The sequence below is a fragment of the Balearica regulorum genome, chromosome 3 (genome assembly GCF_011004875.1).
Source record: "Balearica regulorum gibbericeps isolate bBalReg1 chromosome 3, bBalReg1.pri, whole genome shotgun sequence".
Classification (NCBI taxonomy): domain Eukaryota; kingdom Metazoa; phylum Chordata; class Aves; order Gruiformes; family Gruidae; genus Balearica; species Balearica regulorum.
In genome coordinates this window covers 68,529,671-68,552,567 of record NC_046186.1, presented here as the reverse complement: position 1 = coordinate 68,552,567, position 22,897 = coordinate 68,529,671, and the positions used below count along the sequence as shown (strand labels likewise).

Genomic DNA, 22,897 nt, shown 5'->3' with positions numbered 1-22,897 from the left:
TTACCGTTCTTCTAATAAGAGGAGAGGGGAAGAAGGAGAGTGGGATTTATTTGAATGTTTGAACTATAAGTTGTTTGGATCTTTGTTAAATTGATTGCATGGTGGGCAGAAAGGGAGTTTCATAAGAGGTGATTTGATAGTAATACTGGCATAGTTTACTATAGGGCCATATTGCAAGCCAGCATCAGTCATCCCCTCTTCATATCAGGATCCTGCTGTGTAAAAACCATTAAAGGAAGAGCTTTGTTTTAAGCAAATTTATTGCAGTAGCAGATCCATTGATCATTAGATATTGCCAGTAGATGTAGATAGTGCCTTGGTTTTTTGTTTAAACTTCTTTTTACCTTTACTGCTCTTTAAAAGAAAAAAAGAGAAAGATGTGCTGCACTACTACAGTGTTGCCCTTGGCAGGGTTTTTCATCTTGAAATGGCATATAAATGAATAAATGCTTCAGTTGTTTTTGCAGTTTTAAATCTTTTGCCATAAGTAGAAGTGATATTTTGCTGAAGAATGCTATGTAATTGCAAACTTAAACTGTCATCATTAAACATTATTTTGTTAAGATAGTGTGATGTATATTTTGGGTTATTATGCTTTCCAACTGGCTTTTAAACAGCCATGTTTATATATTTTCTTGTTTTATGTAGCATGTGTTCATATGTATCAAGAGAGGATCGTGCCTCTGAGGTTTATTGTGCTATATTATGAGTTGGGACCATACCACTTTTCGACAGATGAAATGGATCTGCAAAATAATTATGGTCTCACTCTTAGTTAAACAAAAATAGCGATTTTATTCTACACCTGCTACTGTTAATCCTGAAGTCATCCTTTGTCTTTACGTCTTCCTGGAAGCTTTCTGCTTGCAAGTTTCCAGAATAGAGTGGGATTATGCTGATCCCTTTTTTCACATGCGGGCATGAGATTAAAAGGGGGAAAAAGCGTGGCAGGTCCTTGAAGTGGGGCACACGTGTGCACTTCTCTGGGGCATTGGTCCTTCTGATTAGCAGCATGTGCGAAGAGGCTCTGTGTGTGTTTACACCATTCCCTTGTGATTATTATTTTTTTAAGTGCCTTAAAGGAATAGTCAGGTAGTTCAGGCTGAGTCTTTAGTCTGGTTTTATTTAAAAGGATAAAATGTTTTATAAACAAACAAGCAAACAAACAAGACTCCCTCACTGTCAAGTTTTATTTAAATGTTCTAAAAGCTGTCCAAAACCTTGTTTTCTCTGCCAGTGTAATACCTTACATACTGATAAGCCCTACTGATCTTCGTGAGATTTCTTTTTAAATGCAAATTGTTGTAGGGCAAATAAAAAGTAGTCTAACTAGCGGGGTTTGTTCTGAGAGTGGTCCGGGGGGACGAATGCAGTTCAGACCAGTAAGAATTTGTGGACTGTTTCAGTTGTCCCAGGTAGAAAGGCATCCAAAGCAGGAAGGCGGTGTAGGTGACGAGGTGGGGGGCATCTCTCGTGGAGCTTTGGTCAGTGTCTCGGGGCAGAGGGCTGGGGACCACTTATGCTTCTTCTGCCAAAGGGCTGTGGCTGCTCTCAGGTTCCCCAAACTAGGATCAATGGAGCCCATAAATTTCAGGTTTGCTGCTGAACTGGTGACAGTGGTTTGAAGTAATCTCAGTCGCCAGCCTGAGATGATGATGAGAATGTTCTTGCGCGGACATCTGTTTCTAGTGTTGAGTCAGTCCAAGGTAGGACAGATAAAACATTACATGATTTGAAACAGTCTTTGAAAATGTGAACAAAATGTGAAACTAATTAATCTGTTTTCATGTCCAAGCTGTATGACTGTCATGAAAACAGAACAAATTGTATTTGTGGCGAAATGTATCAAATTATGAAAGTGATTTTGGTACAATGAAGATGAAGCCTTGTTTTTAAATTCGATCTGAGCTGCTAAAGTTCTTTTAACAATGTAATAAGCAGCATGTTAATTAATATTGTCAAGCTGTTTTGGGGTGTAACACTGTGCAACAATACTGTTGTTGTAAGTTAGGAAGAGTTGTGTTATGTGCAAATACCAAATCATTAGCAATACAGACAATCCTCAGTGAGTCCAAATTTAACTTTTATATCTCAACACAATTATTCTTTCTAATAAAATCTTCACTCTTAAGTTACTAGAAACTGGCACAGAATTAGCAGTTGACTGTATTGTACTTTAGTCTCAAATTCTGCAGAATTTAAACTTCTTTAAGAAAATGTGGGGCCTTGCAAGTAACGCAGCCCCACAGCTTCAAGTTGTAATAAAAATTGTTTGTCCTTCTGTCCTTTTAACTCTTGTGTCTGTAATCACCTACTGCTAGATGAGTGGTTGCACTTAATATTTGTTCTGTTATGAACCACAGGAAATCTGGGAAAAAACAAGCCTGTATGTTAATCTGACATTTGCTGCCAGGCATATAGGAAAGCATTCTTTGTGGAAGTTGGCTATTACAATTATATGAGAACTCATAATCCAATTTAATGTTCAGAAGAGATTGTTGTCTGCCATCATCAGCGGTGGCTGACACTACTACTTGTTGCGTACCATAAATCCTTCATGGCTTCCGTCGTCTCAGCAGCAGAGGTGCCTGGTGCCCAGTGTATTGTCACACTGTCTTGAAATGCTGGGCTTGTTTTTAGCTTAGAAGCAATTATTTTCTTTCCAGAGTGAAGAGGTACAAGGGAGAAGCAATTCCTTTAGACCGTTCAACCCCAAATGCATGGCACGAAGAACTTTTGCTTCTGAGGTGTGCTTGTTGGCTGGCTTTTAGAAATCAGGGTTGCTTCTATGTAGTGAGCAGACACATGCCTAACAAGAAAGCGCCGGGGTGAAAATTCTCACACAGATATACGTACTTCTGCCAGCTTTTCCAACCTCCTTTCAGCAGACCTGAAATTAGAGACAAGGAAAAGCAGTATAACTTTTTATGAAGGCATCCATCTTGGTACGCTGAACCTTTTGTTGCCAACCTACTTCAGAGATACCAGATAGATAGCAAAAGGCAGAGTGCAATCTTGACTTTTTTTGCATCTGTAATAAAGCTTGGCTGGACTTGGGGAGAGGAGGGAAGGGGAGCAGGCTTTCAGCATCTGGCTTCCAAATTCACACACCACGAGTTAAATCCTGGCCTCTAGACAAGCCACCAGTGACCAGCACCTTTGAAAGGCCGTTATCACCTACAGTGCTGAACACTGAAGTGATTTTTAAAAAAACAAACTGTTGAAATATTTAGGAACTGTACTGATCTTGTGCATAAAACTAATTTGTCCTTTTTGAGCCTTTCTTAAGCACATGATGTTTTCAGGGGGGGCAAGTGAGGTTTGAACCTGTGTAGGTTTAATGAACACTTAACTGATTGAAGCCTTTGCCAGTTAGATTTCTGCTTTTATAAAGCCTTATTTCACAATCACGATGCTGCTATAATAGCAAATAAGTGTTAAGCATATGGTTATTTATCTCTGTGGCAGAGGTTACTTAGCTCAGGAGTTCAGGGAGACTGTGACTCCTGTTGTGCTACATCTTCTCCCAGTAGTGGGAATAGCTGATTATTGTCCATTTGAGGAGTGCTGTGTTTGCTCAGCATTGCTTATATCATTCCAGGAAATGTGTCAAACCTTTCTCTTTTTCCCTCGGTGATTTATATCTGTATTTATACGATTATAATAGGTGCTAGCTTGTCAGACTTGGAGAATGATCTTCCAGAGCCAAGTAGCTAGCAGGAATAGAGTTGGGCAGAAAAAGCAAGGATAATTGTCTGTAAACTCACACCTGAGCATGAACACGAAATTGAGGGCATAGCACGGAGCAGCACTCACAGCAGCGCAGGCTTGTTTTTGCTGAAGGCATGTTGACCAAACCCAAAAAACTGCATTCAGATTTTGAGAAGATTTTCTCAGCCCTGTTATTTTAAAGCGAGTGTTTACAGGCATGGTGATCAACTTAGCCTAATAAAAATCAACTCCAGTCTGCTAGGTCTGAAGCCTTTAAAGTTATCATCTATAATTATCCCTTACATGTATCTGTCTCTGTAGTAACTTGGATTTGTTAAGTGATATTACTGGGAAAGAAGTATTTTATCTTGCAGAGTGGGACTACTGTTTATGTATAAAATGTAGCAAACTTGTTTATACTTCTGTTCTACAGTCTTCCAAAGGGCTGTCACTGAAAGTATTTGTTTGCTTCTGTGTTGTCTTAACAATGGTATGGCACCTTCAGTTTAAAGTTTCCTTGCTGTAGTCAAACATTTTCCCAGTCTGTATGTTCTTTTGCTGTGTTCATCTATTAATGGTGTTCTGCTGAGGGGGGAAATAAAAAAAAAAAGGCTTTTTCATTTGTGTTTTGAAGGTCGGCTTTCCTCTGTTGAAAAATCAGCAAGCACCTCTTCAGGCATCTGCTGCTGATGGGGGTTTGATGATATCTGGCTGGATAGTCAAGGAGATGGGTCAGAGCACACTGCAAACCTGTTTAGCAGGAGTGTTCATGACCACCTGTGTACCCTGCTGGTTTTTAATTTTTATCCCCTGTTTTTGTATCATTCTAAACCTAGTAGACATATCGCAGCTCTCATGCTTTTAAGACAAGCAATGCAGAAAGGCCCCAGTCCTGACTAAAATGAAGTTAGCAGACAATATCAGAAAGAAACTCTGGCAATAAGAGCCTGCTTTCAGCTAAATGGGAAAGAGAGAACATTTAGTCAAGAGGGAAAAGGAAAGTCCAAATATTTTGCTTCTTTATTTTTAAGTGGTTAGTTAGTTACATGCAATCAGTTTGTAGATTCAGCAGGCAATGTCCCATGTCCATAACAAAAATCTCTGCAAAGCATTCTAGTGCAAAAGGTGGGGATGATGAATCATTTTTTCAAACTAAAAACTTCAGTATTTCTAAGTAAATAGTCCTGAAACAGAACATTTTTCATCTCAGCGACAAAACTTATGTAAAATCTATCATGTTATGCTTAAACAAAAGTATTTTTAATGAGTTCAGATATACAGTAAGGTACACGTGTTCAAATGTATTTCTCAAAGTTCTCAAATCACTGCTTTGGCTTTGATCCACTAAGTGTTATTATTGTTGTTATTATGATGGTGGTATTATTTAAAGTTTCTAAATTCTGATTTCTCTCAGTATTTAAATCACAGAAGGTTAATTAAAGCAGTTCTTTATTTTGTGATTGCTTGGGAATATTAACCTCACAAAGCCTGCATTAAATCAGTGAAGTGATAGAATTGCATTTGCTTTATAAAATAACTCTACAAGAGCAAAGACAAAGCCATTTATAGTTCACTGCCATTAATTGCTTGGCATTTAGATATTAGCGTAGGCGTCTATTAATTAACTTGATAGTAAAACTATTGGAATGCAAGCTGATAAAGACTATTTTGGTTTAGGAGGTTAGTGATCATAACTATTGTTGCTCCCCTTACCACTCATTACTCAGTGATGATTTTCTTTTACTGTTATTCTGAGAGCAAAATTAATATCCCATAAATAATTTTATCCATACCTTTGAAATCTAGCAGTAAGTTAAACAGAATAGCGAGTTTATCAAAAGATACCAGATCATGTAGTAGTCATTTACTTTATGATCCATTAATCTGATGGCTGTTCATAGACCAAGTTGTCTACGCAAATGTTTTAGAATATAAATGCACAGATCCTGTTTTAAGAAAAAAAATTAAAATGCAAATAGTATAGTACTATGAATTAAGTGATAAAGTTGTAAAGTCTGAAAAGTACTAATAAATCTGAGTGGTAGGGTTTTTTTTTTTGTTTTCTGGGTTTTTTTAGTTCTGTATGAGCAGTATATATTCCAAATTTCAGTGGTCTTGTAAATTACACCTCATGGCCAGTTGCAATGCAGCAGTATTCTCTTATGGCCTTTAAATTAACACACATTATTTTCCTCAGGGGTAGGGAAAACAAGTTTGTTAATATTTCCTGGCATAAAATTTACCACTCTTTTTTTTTTTTTGGCTACCCATATTTTCTTTAATAATCGAAGATGTTCAGTGTACATATACTTAGTTTTATTTTCTGTATTTTGAATCGGGATTTTGTTGTTGAAACAACGTATTATCTGAAGAGAGGTCAGCAGGTGTGTTATATGTATTCATTATCCTTTCCAGTATTTCCCTTTTACTGCATTTCTCTCCTACTGTAGTAGGATTTAGAATAGATACTGGAGCATGCAGCTGAAATCTTACAGGGTGTTTCAGTTGTTGCAATCAGATATAGACAACAAAGAGTGAAATAGCAAATCAAAGGAAGAAAGATACCACTTAAAAAAACCAAGTTTACCTTTACATGTTGACAGAACTGCTTGGTGTTTTTGTTGCAGGAGAGGGGAGAATAACTGTTGGTCTTGGTGAGCTATCCCTCAATAAATCAAGCTCTGCCTCTCTCTTCAGGTCTTCCTTGCGCTTCTCCCTGATTGCCAAGTACCTGTCTTGGGTATCTTCCACGTGCATGTTGTTAGGTAGAAAATTAAATAACTAGCTATATGTATTCGGTTTTGAGATGTCTACATACAGAATTTATAAAGATCGTGTTCCTCCACCCTCATAAAAAAGGGAGACGTTTATGGCTGCTTTATTACCTAGTAATCCTTTATCAACTTTTAATGAAAGTCACTGGTTTTGTTGTTGCCAGTGTTCTGGTCTCAGAGTTTGAGGTTTTCATCGCTTCTTTCACTTGTTCTCCACCTGCCTGCACTCTCCCCCTGCTCCTCGCAGCACCAGCCCAGTTGGGAATAATTTCTTTTGAAAAAATTGTGGTTGTGGTGATGGTGGTGAGGACTTTTCTACCTCAAAGATTAAATAAATTGTTTGCTGCTGTTGGTTTAAACTGTTGTATTGTGCAGTTCATTGAATTGCTTCTGCTGGTGGTGCTTCCTTCTGGAAATTATTGTTCTCTTTCTGTAAGTTGTTGTTCTCTTTCCACTCCTTGGACTAAGATCCCCCCCCCAACGTGGTGGCTGGATTTAAAGATTGTTGCACATATGCTCTGTGTCTTCACAGACTGCAGAGAGAGAGAGGATAGTAATGCAGCTAGTTCTGTACGTCCAGTAGCCCTAAATGTAACATGCTAACCCTCTACTGAAAAATTAAGTTAGAGACCAGCTGAGAAAACTTGCTTTAACAAAATTACAGACTACTTTGCATCTGAGCTTCAATTCCTTCTCCCGTGATTCTGTTGTTGATAAAATAGTAGGCAAAGCTCAGTTCAATCATTTATTTGAGACCTCCATGGTGGAGTATTAGGGAATAAGTTAACAGATGTCACTGGACTGTGATATCAGTGTTGTCTGTAACATAGTATAGCTTTATATTTGAGGGGGGGTGGGAAACAAACCCACAAAACAAAACCTCACCATTTTGGGGGTTTTTTATGTGACCTCAGTGATGTTTTGGGTGTTGCTTGCAACCCTTCCTCACAGATTTGTGGGTTTTCATGAGCCTTTTAGATGAAGTCCTGGCTTTTACCTTGAAGCCCGGTTACAGACATGTCCTTAGGAAATGGTTGAAGAAATGTTTCCCATTCTCAAGTGAGGAAGTCTCATCCTTGGGTACCTAGCTCGATTAGCCTAGAGGTAGCAGCTGCTCTCGGTGCAGCTTTTCTCTTTATTCTGTAAGCTGGCTTCAGGCTTTCAGCTCTGCTGTAAGCTGCGGGCAGTGCTCTGACCTCATTTCTGCCAGCAAGCCGTATGCTTGGGAGAGCTTCCTCAGTGGCAGCAGGCAGGCTGGGGCAGGCTGCTGCCTTCGGGGGCACGGAGCCCCTCAGCTCCCCGCTTCTGCAGCAGCCGAGTTGAAAAAATGGCAGGTTTTAAAGCCTGCCCCTCTCCTGCATTTTGTTGGGTTTAGATCTTTCTTCGGGGTGCAGAGATATTTTTCAGCCCAGCTTCGCGTCTCAGGTTTGCTGAAGAGATGCGTTCCTCCTGGAGTTTTAGGAAGGACTAGTGTGGCAGGGCAGGACGCTGGATGGCACAAAATCTGTAAGTCGTCACATTAATGTGATAGTCTGTCCCAAGTGACTATAAAGAATAGGACATGTAAAAGGTCTCTTTTTTCTTTCCTTTTTTTTTTTTTTTTTTTTTTTTTTTAAGTATAGCTTTGTCAGTGAAAGGATAGGCAGGGAGAGGAAGGAGTGGGTGTAGAAAATGAAAGCATGGTTGGACTGCCCAGCCTTGTAGGGTTTTTCAGGAAAAGTCCAAAAAGCTCTATGAACATGGGAAAATTCATGGAAATAAAATGCTTGGTTTACCCCTTATTTCCAAGTTATATTTCTCAGGTTACCTCTTCAGGTTCTCATCTCTTCATTCACACTAGAACTTTACATCTGTAGAACAAAGAAACTACCTTTTTTGCCTGTAAATGAAGAACTGACAGCTGTTTATCAGGCTGCGCAATGTGCAACAGTCACATTTTAATACCAACATCAAACTCGCCTGTTTTTTTCATGTGGCATGTTACAAGTATGAGAGTAGAAAACTAGAAGGAATGTCTTGTTTCTGATTAAAGCCCCTATTGATATGCTCTGTGATCCATGGAATGCACTAGCGGTGGAAGGAGAATAGCGAGATAAGGATTTCTGAGAATGATTTCATCTTGGAGCTCTTCCTGCATCACTTGCTTAACGTGGCTCCTGGAGGCCATTTAGAAGAGGCACATGTGAAAATGGACTAGAGCATTTAGGAAGAGAGACCCTTCTCTCTTGTTAGCTGGCTCAGATTACCTGATCTGCGACTAGAAGCTATGCTGTCCAAACAAACTGTGTTCTTCCTGTAAGATGTGGGGGGCTTTTTTTGACCCTGTCTGCCTTTAAAACGCTTTCAGTGTATTCTGCAGGGGAAAATCTTCCATAGTTAGGTAGTCTGAGTTTCTAATAACTTCCTGAGAGTTTTGATGGACTGAGCCTCAAAAATATATTTGCTTACCTGAGTTAACGTATCTTTTGCATCAACTGCTGCCTGCTATGCAAAGTATATTTTTTTTCCTTCCCCCTCCAGTGTCTTAAGTCTTAACTTAGATGTCATTCTGTGATAATTGGGATCCTGAAGGGAGAAAATGGTGTTCCCACTGTAGATTTTTTTAAAAAATATAATTAGTTTTTAAAAAGACATCTAGGAAACAGTAAGTTTTAGAATGAAACTGCAGATTTCTTGGAAGGAAAGACATTAATAACATTGAAGAAGAAGAGATGTCTGACTGACAATGATTGGTCTACACCTGAGGCATCCAAACTGGCAGCTTTTCCAAGTTTCTCGAGGTACGTGGTAGGATTTTTCTCAGAGGAGTTAGGTATGATTTCTGGATGAATTATCTCCTTTTGGGAAAGGAAAGGACTCTTTTGCTTTGGCACTTCTCTGAAGCTTTTGACTCCCTCTAGTACCTGTAATGTAGATGAAAATCAAAATTAACTTGGTAAGGCAAAGTGTCATCTTTGTTTCTGAGGGCACAATCCTGCCCTGGCTTGACTCTAGGGAAATGATAACCACCTAAAAGAAGAGCAGTTGCTGCTTGCCAGCCCCACTGAAGCAACAGTCAACAAATAGCATCAGCTTGTTGAGGTAGATGCCAGCCTGTTGCTTGCTGTACTTCAGGACAGCTGTTTTCCTTGTCTCCATTCCGGTTTCTGTGGTGGTGTTCGGGGGTTGGCCTGAAATGATTTACATATTCTGGTTATGAGCAGGATTTATTCACTTCATCACGTAAACACAGATGAGCATGTTGAAGAGGATTACCAGAGTGCACTGGTAATCCACCTCCGGTGGTTAGCACTCTCTTCTTTTTTGTTGGCGTAATAGATGCCGGGACCTACCAAACATTTTTTTCCCTGTGATCACCTGTTGCCTCTGTGCAATAAGAGACTTGCCTGCTGATTTGTGCACAGTGCTCTCCAGCTGCGAGATACCAATTATCTTTTCTTTCAGGCTTTAGGGTTTTTTGTTTGGTTTGGGTTTTTTTTTCCATTTCTGATTCATAAAATTCAAGGCACATATATGCATTTCTTCCTTACCTAGGATCATCTGCAGGAGTCCATCTCCATCCTGCAGGACCCCTACAGACCATCTGCCCAGGATTCAAGCAAACCTCTCTGCTCTTTGGTCCTTAGTGGATCGTTCCCCACAGGGCTGCATTCTGTTGGCTGCTTGCGTAAAACTCAGGGTTGCCTGTGCCCCTGGGCATAACATTTTTTCTGAGTGCAGCCTTACCTACGGTATTCCTCTAACAGGTTGGCTGTCCTTTGTCAATTTTGTGCTGCCAGAGTGTGTTCAACTTGGGACGTGATGTGTTAGGTGTTAAGGTTGGGCTAGAATTTGGCTGTATAGGGATATGTCACCATTTTGGTAAGTACTTTTATTATTGTAGCTTTTTACTGTAGAAGATGGAAAGAGTGGAAGTATGTTGATATGTATTTACCTACACAGAACGAACAGATACTTGGCTAAGTGATAACAAGGAGTGTCCTTCTATAGCCCCTAACATATCACTTGCCTTCTTTCTGTTCCATAGTATCCTTTCAGAGATGACTAAAATAATCTTGTATTGTAGGGCCATACACCTCTCTTGGCTGCTGCACTGGGTCCTGACTTCCATTCTCAAGTGGTCTGGGGGGAAAAAAATTATTAACATTTGCTTTCAGTTTTGCTGTTGTCACATTGCTGTAGAGTTCATTGCTCTCACACTTGAAGTCTTCTAAGGCTCAACCAACTGAATCAAGAACATGAGCTAAAATAGTTTTTAATAAGTTTTTCAAATTGAAGCCTAGTATATTATTTTCCAGAAATTATTTTCCTTCTATTTAACCATCATGGTACTTATCTTCCTGAGTGGTCATGTTATCCCTCTGAAATTTGCTGCAGTAGAAGTGGATGAAGCCTGAATGATATTTCTCACCCAGCTCTTCTTTAAATGTGGTTTCCCCCAAACATTAATGTGTTCACTATGCTTTCATTTTCCATTAAAAATAATTTAATAATTAGATCTTATCTTCTTTGGTAGAACTTATAACAAACGTGCATTTCATCTGCATGGTTTCAAACATTATCAGCACTGTATTCATTCAGGTTTGCAGAGAACATGTAAATGTGGACAGACTTGCTTGTTTTAAACTAGGTCCAGCTTGAGAATGAAAGCATGACACTAATGAGCATTGCACATCAAAAGGGGAAAGGTTGTCTGTCTGTGGACTGCTCCATAGTGGTCACAGTGCAGTTGACTTGGGCTGCAGTTTGGTGGCTGGTGGAGCCGGGCTTGTGGCTGGCTGCTGCTGCTGACGGAGGGAAGTTTCCTTCGTCTCCTCCCTCACCCAACCCTTCCCGAGGCCAGCTCTGCTCAGTAATCCGTGATAAAGCTGGGGGGAAGGGGGTTACTTTTCTGGCAAGTTTTAAGTTGCATCATTTCACAACGTGGTCTGATAAAGACCGCTAACACAAGCAAAGGGGTTGGAGGGGTGTCCAGCTGCAAGGGTGTGGGAGGCAGGAACAAGGGGCCTTCGGCTTTCTTGTAGGCTGGTGCATTGGCTTACTTGGTCGCTTTAAACACTCTGTGTTAATGAAATCCCACAGCAGAATTAGAGACTTTAAAAGTTTGTAAGATTAATACAGTAACAGAGAATAAGGGAAGAAAATACCCCGTGTCCTCCCTTACTCCTCAGACTACACAAATCTTGAGCTCCATATACCACAATTTGCAGAGCAAGCTAAAAGTGTATGTGAACAGGAAGTAAATAACTAGTCCTGGCTCTGTGGATCATAAGCAATTGGTTCTTATGGAGCACCTCTCTTATGAGGACACACTGAGAGAGTTGGGATTGTTCAGCCTGGAGAAAAGGCAGCTCCGGGGAGATCTAATTGCAGCTTACCAGTACGTGAAGGGGCCTACAGGAAAGATGGGGAGGGACTGTTTATCAGGGAGTGTAGTGACAGGACAAGGGGTAATGGGTTTAAGCTGAAAGAGAGTAGATTTAGATCAGATGTTAGAAAGAAATTCTTTACTGTTGGAGTGGTGAGGTTCTGGAACAGGTTGCCCAGAGAAGCTGTGGATGCTCCATCCCTGGCAGTGCTCAAGGCCAGGTTGGATGGGGCTTTGGGCAACCTGGTCTAGTGGAGGGTGCCCCTGCCCATGGCAGCAGGGTTGGAACTAAATGATCTTTGAGGTCCCTTCGAACCCAAATCATTCTATGATTCTATGATTACCCAAATATAATAATTTTATATGGATTGATTTCTGGACAGCTTACCAGGTTTTAGGCTGTGTATATGTAAGCATAGTCCTTTTTCTTTTTTTTTTTTTTTTGTCTACCTATTTCACAGTATAAATGCTTTTTGAAAAGTCTAAAAAGTCTAAACTTCAGCTATTTTGAGTATATGTTTATGACTTGCTGATTATTTGTCCCTGTGCCTTTTCTAAAATCTGATGGGGGAAACCCTGCTTTTAGTTATTTTACAACTTTGTTGACAGTTTGTGTTATAACAGCTATGATATGATTGGGTTTGTGCCAAGTGGGGAAGTTTTGAGTGGAAACTTGTAGCCTTCTGTTTATAAAAGCCTGGATTTCTTACACACATGCTCTTCTATGGGAGGAAGTATTTTCTGTGATTCATAAAAAAATCATAAGCTTTGCTTTGAAAGCCGATGGCATTGATGGATGAAATATTGGGAGTCAAAAGGAAAAAAACCAGGGATGCCAGGAGAAGATTGAGCCCCAGTATCAATGGGGGACTCCTCAGCCATGACTGTAGCACAACACATGGTAGCACGTTCCTCTTCCCCTTATGTTCCCTTTGTTCAGTCCCCAATAAATCCATCCCTAGATGCTAGAGAGAAAAATGACCTTTCAAAACTGAAAGTGAGAATTGCCAGTTCCATGTGTGTCTTCAGTGATGGACAATTTACCCTAATGCTTCTGTCCTTACTTCTTACTTATCTCTCAAAATCTGTTGTATCTATTCTGGAATATGCTCTATGCTAACAGAATTTCCTAATGCAGAACTGAAGAAAGGCAGTAGGGATTTTTTCTCCGTTTTTCAGTGAAAATGATACTAAGCACTATTTTGGTTATGAAGCCAACCTCTTAGTGAAATATGCTATTATTTAATAGTCATTATGTTTAGTATATAAATGGACTGTTTTTATTGGACAATGCATATGTATAAACACATAAAATTATACACACAGCCCCATGCATATTTCATCTGGGAGATTCCCATGCCTGCAACTTACTGAAAGCAAACGGATTCTTTACTTCTCAAGAGCTGCTCTCCAAGTCTCCAGTGATCCAAGTATCTAAATGGCTTATACGGAGAATGTAAGAAAAAGTATGTGATCTCAGTCCCGTTCGGAGTGCACAGGTATCCGCATCATAACAAACACTGCAGTGTTTGCAGTATTTGTTTCCAAACCTCACCTAGAATTGAGCAAATGGATTTGATTTTTCCACAGTCAGAAAGGAAAACACTATGAAAATGGTGTATTAAAAAAGACAAAGAGTGTCAGGTCTAGGGTCTCTAATGTACTCTTCAGTGTGTGGAAAGGCATTTCATAGATAGTCTTCAAATATCCAGGTAAAAGTAAACACGCGATATGTCTCATGAGAAATCGTGCCATCTCTTCCCTCTCCTGCTCCGGTCCCCCTGGAAATTTCAGTAGGAAGTGAGGTTAAAATCTTGCAAACGTGGCAAAAACCATGCTTGGTACTTTGTAAGTAATTAATGGATCTTGATTTTTCAAAATATAAACTATGTCTTGCTTCCCAGCAGAATCCTGTAGTGTCTGTTTGGAAAAAAGGAACAATTCTGTTTCTAAAATGACATCTCCTAAATTGAATATTCCATTTATCCTTTTTTCACCACTCTTGGTATTTTTGGGTGTTTTCTGTTGTTATAAGTGGTTCTTATTTGGTATAATTATTTTAAGAATTAGGAAGAAGAGAGTGGCCCCCCGAACTGGAAGTTGAAATCTGAGGTGGCTGGGTTTATGAGAGATGCCTATGCAGTGACAGCCCCTAGCGTGCGTGAGCGTGTGTGTGTGTGTGCGTGCGCGCGCTTTTAAATAAAAAGGAAAGCAGAGGTTTGCTCATTTGTTTGCCTATTGTGAAGCTGTCCTGCACCTTTCTACTCCTTTGTACTGGGGTGAAGGCTGCTGAATGGAGGCCTTGTGCCGTTTGTTGATTTTAAACCTCACTGTTAATCCACAGGAACCTGCTGGTGCGCGCAGCAGGAGAGCTGTGTGACAAGTGGAAATCTGGGCGGGGGGGGAGCGCGGGGGGTCACAGGGGATAATAATCATTCAGCCATCAGCCTTTGTCACCCTTAAGCCTAATTGTTACCCTCTGCTGGTAACCACATTGAAGTGCTGGCCTTTTAAGTGTTTCTTGATTTTACTTGGCACAGGCTTAGGGATAGGATCGTTTATTGCTGGGTTTACATCGTATCAGGTTTTCTGGGGTTTGTTTTATTAGCCCCGTTGAATTTTCTGCGTCACTTAAAATAATTCAGGAGAGTCCAGAGTAGTGGAAGGGGCTGAATGGAAACAGTACGGTTGTTAACAAATTTCCCTCTGTCAGGAGCTGAGCTAAAAACAGAGACAGAAAGCTTTCCTGCTCTGCAAGCCAGCTGCCTCGCCGAGCCTGTGCGTGAGCAGTAACTCTGCTGATAGGGACACTCGGCGGTCAGAACTGCCCTCTATAAGCTGCGGCGGCGAGGTGATGCTCGGGCTGCGGTGGGCTGGGGCAGAGGACAGCCTCCCCTGCCTCTTCGCGCCAGGAGCCCCCGCGTCCGTTCAGGTACGTGTCGGAACTGAAGGTGTGAGGGTGGCTGAAGCAGATTGAACTGGTAGTAAACTGGGGAGGGGGAGAGCAGAATTAAACCATTTAAGAACAACAAAAAAAACCCTCTATGGTGAGGTATCTTTTCTAGCAGCCGGGAACTGGTTCTTCAACTTTCCCTGCCAGCGACACATGCTGAAGTCAGTATTGCACGTTCTGTTGTTTTCCTTGAAGACGTTGTGTAGAAGCTGCTATAGTAGCTAAAATGAAGCCTGAATGTAAGGCTTTGCGATGGGCAAGTATCTATACGTGTGAAGTAAGCCTGTGTTGTGGGATGGGGGATGGCGCGAGGGAGGTTGTTCCATTGCTCCCCCCGCCCCTGTGTGCTGGGTGCTGTGTTCAGCCATTACCTAAGGCTGCTTGGGCTTGTACAGGGAGGAAAATCCCCAGGTTGCTGGTACAGGCTTTGGAACTACTCTTGATTAAATACACTTTCCTTCTAACCCGTCAGACGCAACGTGCCTCCAGCAGATACAGCGACTGCGTTGTGTCCTGCCACCCGACAGCCAGGGTGTGAAAGTTGTGCCAGTAGTAGTGATGGTAAATCTGGAGTTGTTACAAGACTCTGATTACACACCGTGATTACAATCTTATTTTCAAGTTCCGTCTTCCACCTGGCTCACTACTTCACCAAAACGCTTGAGAATACATCTCGGAGTAGGATGAATGTTTTGACTGTTTCACGCTTGCTACTGTTTTACAGTAAAACGAGGTCGTTTATTTAGCAGGTTTGGTTTTGTGTGTTTCTCCATGTTCCAGTGGTATGATTCCTGGCTGCTTGTCGGCATGTCGCTCTGCTCCCTGGAGTTCTTTACGAACAGTGCAGGCCATGGTGGTACCTGTGTGGGCTTCATACTTCATCAAGAAGGTTTAACTAGTAAAAACTTCCGATCAAAAGACCCATCAGCACTCGGATGTTGTATTTGCATCTTTCAGTGATTTGGATTTAATTGTAATTACTGTGTCAGGTTAATAATTCTGTTACAACTGTTGTTGCAGGACATGTCTCAGGAAGGCTATGGAACCAGATCTCAACCCCCTATGGCCCCAGGAAAGCCTAATCATGAAGACTTGAATCTAATCCAGCAAGAAAGACCATCAAGCTTACCAGTAAGAAACTAATGTTTGTTTTGATATTTTAAAATGAAAGCACTTTACATAGCATTTCATTGCATCTAGGATGAGCAGATGAGAAATACTGAAAGAAGAAATAATAAACACGTTTGATCAGAAACCGTTTTTAAAAGTATGAGAACATACAGCTTGTATATGAGTGGACTTCACTTTGGCTTGTTCTGGTTCAAAATAGCACTATTTATGCAGGTGCGTGTTTTGTGCTTGTGCACAGGTGTATTTGTATAGAGAAAGTGGATTGATATTTTAGCTTTAGGTATTCCATATTTGCACAAAACAATCTGGTGAGGAAAAGGCTTTTTTCTGTGCCTTTTTCAAAAGGTTTTCAGTGAGTTCTGGTTTAGAATACTGCCGCCAGGAGTTATTTGCTCCAAACCGTGAGCGTCAGTAATGAGTCTGACATGCTAATTCTGCTACCGTCTATTACTACAGTAGCGTAGAAGTGGGAATGATAGTGATACTTGGGCTAGTTGATCCTTTGGTTAGGAGATTATGTTGGACTAACATTTCTTAGTTTTTCTGAGCTCTATGCGTTCTGCTGGGAGGGAAACAGCACAACTCAATATACTTCGCAAAGACATTGCAGCTACTTGCATTTTTGAAGGTGTTATTTCACTATAATGGAAAAAGTACTCCGTCGCCTTGTCTCTGTGTGTCCCTCATGGTTTAGGGATTTTCTTGTTTGATGGTAGTAAACTAGCATGAATTGAAACCAACTAGAATATGTTCAGCTTAAATGATGAAAACTTTTTATAGACTGTGTGACTTCTGGCTTGGAATAATGTATCATAAACATAGAGGATATTTCCTGCAGTTCACTGGGTATGTATTCATTTGCAATTAACAGAAGGATCTCTCTGAAGAGTTTACTGTATCAAGACAACAAATGCATTTGTGAAATCTGGTAGTATGTTGTATATTTTAAAAATAAATAAAAAAATAATCGCCCTAAAAATAGGGCGATAAACATCTTCATAGCATTTTAAAGTTATATCTTTGGCACCTAGGAGAGTATATGTGCTGCAGATTCTTTACATGATGTTTGAGACATGCATGTCTCAGGAGAAGCTTTGGAAACTGGTGTGAGAAGAGATACCCATTTGCTTTGAACCTAGTATTAAACCTTTTTTTAAAAGACTAATTTCTCTGAATGAGTCTCAAAAACGAATGCTGGCAGTTACCTTAAAAACAGAAGCGACTGTGGACATTGAACTGTTTTGGCAACAACTACCTACTTTAAAAAGCAGTGATAGTAAAAGGGGCTTTTACCACTCAGTTTTTCAAGTTTTTAGAGTAGTGAGAAGTAAAGTTATTTATCAACTAATGTTCTACTAATTTGCCTGTGGTTTTTCTTTCACAATTGTCCTACTTTTAATCCATGCTCTGTCCTACCTCCATCATCATGATATCCAAGCAGAGTACTGGGTATTATCTGTGTCCCTGAGTGTTTGGTATATTTAGTAGCTCATTATTATTCTAGGTATGAGTAAGCTGGTAGTATTAACAGTGAATGTTAACCATTTTGGCCACATAGCTTAAACTCTGAGTTGGTCCCAAATGCTGTTATTGAGACACTTCATTACTGAAAAGCTTTGCTACCTAACTAGAGAGCACTTCATATACTCAAACCCCTTGCTGTTTGATATGGAGGAGAGTGGGAGGTATTACCATTTTGTAATTTGGTTTGGGTTGGGGTTTTTGGTGAGGCTTTTTGTTTGGTTGGTTGGGGTTTTTTTTATTTTGTTTTTAAAATTTAAAAGCAACTGCAACCCTTCGTATGTGGCAACAATACGATTTTTTTTTTTTTTTTTTTTTTAGTGTGAGCAAACTCCTCATCATCTTACATCCAAGGAAAATGTCTTAGAAATCAGGAACAATCCATACATTCAAAGTATGGTGAACATAATAAATGCTTTAATATAACTCTTATTTGGGGTATGGGTGGCTTGATCATATGAACATGGTGTTTTTTCCCTGGAGCAAGAGAGTTTGGTATTCAGTTTTGAACTGCTTATGAAAACCCGTGATCACTATCCCTTGTTTAGTATTCCTAGTTGTAATGTCATTTTGGGATAGTAAATACGGCTTCTTAAGCTTGTGTTCAAGATAACGCTGTTTGTCAGGGTAGTAGTCAGTAAGTTGTCTTTGTACGGTGAAGCTTGAAATGAGAGCAGTGGTATTAGGCTTCTAATAAAATTTGGTTATGTTTTGTTTCATGGTATTCTGGTATTTATACAATTTGCCTGCTATCTTTTTATTTCTTAAGGGCATTGTGTAAAATCACAGCAGCTACATAGCAAGCTTATACAAGTGTCTAAAAACAACAAAAGAGATGTAATACTAAATGGTGAATGGTATTCTCTGATGTGGCTTTGAAAAAAGTTTCCCTTTGATGGATTTGAAGAGGAGCTGACCACTTTCTACGGCACTGTGCTGGCTTGTGTCATCCTTTGGGGGAGTTTTTTGAGCAGGTTTGTGTCACAGTAAGCGTAGCTAAACAGCTCAATAGTTGTTCCGTTTCCTTCACACATTGTATATAAAAGTCCTGGCATGAATGTTCCCATAAAGTTCAAAGCGGACAAATTTGTAATGTGGGTTTGTAACAAATGGCTACAAACAAAATATGGCTTTATTAGCTACTTCTAATGGCCTGTCAGATCCTATACAATGCTTGCTTTCCTTCTCTTAACTGCTCTGATATCTGGAGGGTTTGACCTGTGGGTCTCTGACCATGTGGAGTCACTGAGAGCCCAAATGAAAAGTTGCACAGAATAGTGCTCTGAGCACTTGTGTTGGGGTCACAATTAGAAGGAAATCTCAAGCTTCTGAGAAAACATGGGAGTTAGGTACTCTGTGAAGGAAAGGAAGTCATAAACAGAAACTGTTCCCTATTAGAGTGGAGGAATAAAGGGGGAGAGGCCTGAATGAAGCTGTCTGGAGAACAGCTACTACAGAATATATTTATCGAGACTTAAGGGATAATAGCAAAATACACCTTTCTGCTATTGTGAGAAAGCTAGAGCAGACTTACAGGAAAAAGCTTTCAAATGATATATCTGCAAATTTGTTGCTGCAGTAAAGAAGCTTGTGTCAGCAGTAGGCTCTGTGTGTCTATAAAGACTAATCCTTTATTTTGTGTTTAATGAGTAATTTTGTAAATGTTCACATTGGATTGTGTTGATAGAATGAAGAGCAGAAAACATAAACTAATTGGTTTTTTTTTTATTATTGGCATGAGTATGAAAGTCACTTCAGATAGGCATTGGCGGTTTTGCTCTTACTTCGTTTTGTTTTAATAAGGTCCTTTTTTGCCCAGTGTCAGGTGTGCTTGTTTGAGGTGTGAGGTCAAATGGCCTACCCAAGGTTGCCATGCTTTTGAAACACAGGTTTCTGCTATTTTTTTTTTTTTTTTCTTGCAACCTACAGGTAAAGTTCTGTGGCTGCTTGAGCTGTTGTAAGCCAGGGCAGCTGCAGTCCTGCCATGTGCCCCACAGCATGCCGGCTGCGCCATCCCATCACCTCCACTGTCACCCCTGGGACTGGCCACTGGGTTTGACAAGGGGAACTGAACCAACTGAGAAGTAATCACTGTTTATTTCTGGGTTAGTTTCTGACTGAATTGCTGTGTAATTCCATGGGCATCAGTGGTACCTCAGAGGATGGGTATCGGTAGCTGTGATGGGAAAGGGGTCAGTGAGGACTGCAGCAGCTTTCATTTTTAGCCACCTCCTAGAAGACTGTATGGTCTTGCTGGAAGGGTTTAAGGTGGCAGGGAAGGTGGGCTTGTGGCAGCCCTCACCTGCATTGGTGTGAACTGTAGGGAAATCATGGCATTAGTCTTAAAACTTCGTTCAGGTTCATCTTGTGTTTATTGGGGGTCATGCAGTGTTGAATGGGGAAGGTTGTATCTGGAGTTGAGGGAATCAGCGCTTTAATAGGTCACTCAGAATTCTAAGTTCATGGATTAATTCTATGACATCGCTTACTCATTGCATCTTTTCATGGCAGCAGAGCAATTTCTATGGAAATGGAACGGAGGTAGAGTGCTGCTTGTATCTTGTGCGGTGCTGTGACCTGAGATGTTTGTGGTTCTACAGCGTCTGTAGTTGTATGAACTTTAGTGTCAGGTAGGTCTCAAATGATACGTACTGTTGCTTGGACAGATAATCTTTTTAAGATGCCAGTTGCCTTGTTTCGTTATGCTTGGTACTGTGGAAAACAGTACATCAGCAATCCCTTCCTGATTTTATTAACTGCTTCACAGTTCTCTTTTACCTCATTTTAATGAGCCTCTCAAGGACGTTTCGAGTGCTGGACAGTCATTCTTCTGGTCAACACACCTTTTTCCTTGTAGAAGGAGGGTACTAAATTAGATTTCAGAGGACCTCTGTTGAGAACTAGTAGTGAACTAAATGCAAGACTAGATGTACTTGGCTCATGGTACAACATCATTTCAGATGCATCTTAATAGGTGCAGGCTGTAAGGAAAATATATGGGATGATTTGGGAATCCACATTCCCTGTCTCACTTCTAGAATGTGAAGTAGCTTGGAAAGTCATCTCGAGCAACAGCACTCCCTGAACAAATGCCTTTAATGGCTGACGTCTTAATAGACCAGGAAAACAGCTTCCAGCATTATTTGAGAAACTGTGGTTGAGTTAGTAGGAGACACCTCTTTTTTCCTCAGAGGTTAAACTACTGGGACAAGGAACTCTGGTGCCATTTATACAGAACTTAGTCCAGTAAGCCCTAATCATGATCAGGGTTGTGGGCACTACCATGATGTAAATATTAATTACCACTGTAGCTCCTCTGGCAAGGAAAAATCAATACTACAGGAGAGGTAGTGCAGCAACCCTCTTTTTTTGTAATCGTTGTTGGATTCTTTGCAGGTAAGCAAATTAGAAAGCTTGATCTAAATTTAAGTGATATTTTTAAAATCCAGAATATTGCTTCTGATTGGGGGGGGGAATCTGTAAATGGCTTCTTGGTAATTCATGGGAGGCAAATGCAGTTGACAGTGGATAGATGTGTGTATAGTACATGATAGCAATTCTATCCTGTAGTTATTCGCTTCTTAATCATTTCTCCATTGGAAAAGAACTGTTTGGGAGTATGTTAAAACATGAACAAGAAGGAAATGTGAGTATGTAATACTTGTGAATTAAATTTTCCATCATTTTTACATCAAGTAGGATAAGACTGGTGTGCCTCTCTCCCACTTTCTTTTTTCTGCAATGTTGTAAAATAACTGAATGATCTTGTTTTCCTTTGTTTGGGTCAAGAAATTTTAGCTGAAAATTGTTACTCTGTGAAAGAAGATTATTGACTCAACAAGCCTTCAATTTTCAGTGAATAACACTCCCACCCTCTAGCTTCAGGAACATGTGGTGCATGCATTCTATTTTAAAGTACAGACTGTAATTTAAAACTGAGGCAGTTTGATGCCCCACTGAACTTTGTTTAAGCCTGGAATAAAAGGAAAAAAGCCTCAAGTTGCAAAGAAGTGACTAAGCTTTCTCAAAGGCTTTTCTTAGCCATTATACACAGAGTTAGAAAAAGTTGCTTTTTCTTCCAAGTCATTTTACTTCTAGATCAAGTGCAGTTGCTAGTTTGTTGGGTTTTTTTAATTCTTCTCACCATTCCAAGTAATAAACCTGTAGCTAGAACAAGTCTCATACAACACACATGTAGGGATATCACATATATATATATTTCAGTGTGTTTCTGAGGTGCAAAACACACTTTGTTCTTGGTGCTGGTGCCCATACAGATTCTGTGCGTGGCCTGTTCGTGTCCAGGTGTCAGTCTGAATAGTGGGTCAAATCCAGTGCAAGCCACTGCGGCGCCACCGACATCGGTGGTGATGTCAGCGGGGATGAGCTTACACTTTGTGCATGTCATTGAAAAATCTTAGCCCATTCAGTGTTCATGCATGTTTTAAATTTGACTTCAATGGAGCCAGGACTTTGTTTAGGTGATCGAACTGATTCATTGTCCGAGAGTCAACTGGTACGTTCAGTTTAAGTCTTGTTTTTGGGGAAGAGTACAATTAAAGTCGTGCAGAGCAGCCCTGTACATATGTTGTCCATGTAGGGTTAAACTGAAACATTGAAACCAAAGTTGTTGATTCTTGAATTAGGTATTCTTGATATTAAAATTTGTAATGTGAAGGCAAGCTCCTGTTGTTTTTCGTGTTTTGTGCTTTACGGGATTACTTGGTTTTGTTTGGTAGATTGATCATATTTATTTAAAAACCAGTAGTGTTCTTGAAATATAAAAACTAATTTCGCTACTGTAAAAAAGATACTTGGCTATTCCATCACCTTTGCCATTTTCAAAATATTTTACAGTGTTTACAATATCCCTGTAATAACAAAAGGACTAATTTAGGATGGAAGGAAATTTACAAATGCAGAAAGAAATATTTAGTTTGTTCTCTACATGAAACTTATGTGGGAAGCCTGCTAAGGTGTTACAGATCCCAGTAGTGGTTAAGGTTGTTGCAAAAACTTGTGTTTAAATAGGCCAATGTTGTCATAAGTGGAATACTGAAGTATTAGTATCTTTTTTCCTGCAATGTCTTTTGAAGCGCCGAGGAGTTGCATCAATGTACTTTCCACCTGCAAATACCAGGATGGTATTGGTGTCGATTCAAGAATTAAAGAAACTAGATTTAATTTGGGTGGTTGAAGCATTCAAAGCATTCTTCCCCCCACCTCCAGTTGTTCCCTCCCCCAGAGGCTGCTGCCCCTGTAGCCGGGGCGACTGAGCTGCACTTCTAGTAGCCCCTGAACCACCAAAGCTTGCAGCTTGCAGTGAGAGGCAAGCTGAAAGCCCCCAAGGTTACTTTAATATGCAGGGCTGTAAACTGTAGCAGCACGGGTGCCTCTGTGTGCCTGGCTCAGATGTACCTGCTGCAGGGGCAGTAACTG

General features: G+C 40.3%; 1 protein-coding gene across 10 annotated transcripts in view; it reads left to right on the top strand.

Moving 5' to 3' along the window:
* ARID1B (AT-rich interaction domain 1B) overlaps window positions 1-22,897 on the top strand; it is a 336,972-nt gene that overhangs the window by 88,662 nt on the left and 225,413 nt on the right. For all 10 annotated transcript variants that reach the window (XM_075748351.1, XM_075748343.1, XM_075748346.1 and 7 more), the window contains exon 4: window positions 15,827-15,937. In XM_075748351.1, the coding sequence (XP_075604466.1) occupies window positions 15,827-15,937 (111 nt within the window). The remainder of the gene's footprint in view (window positions 1-15,826; window positions 15,938-22,897) is intronic.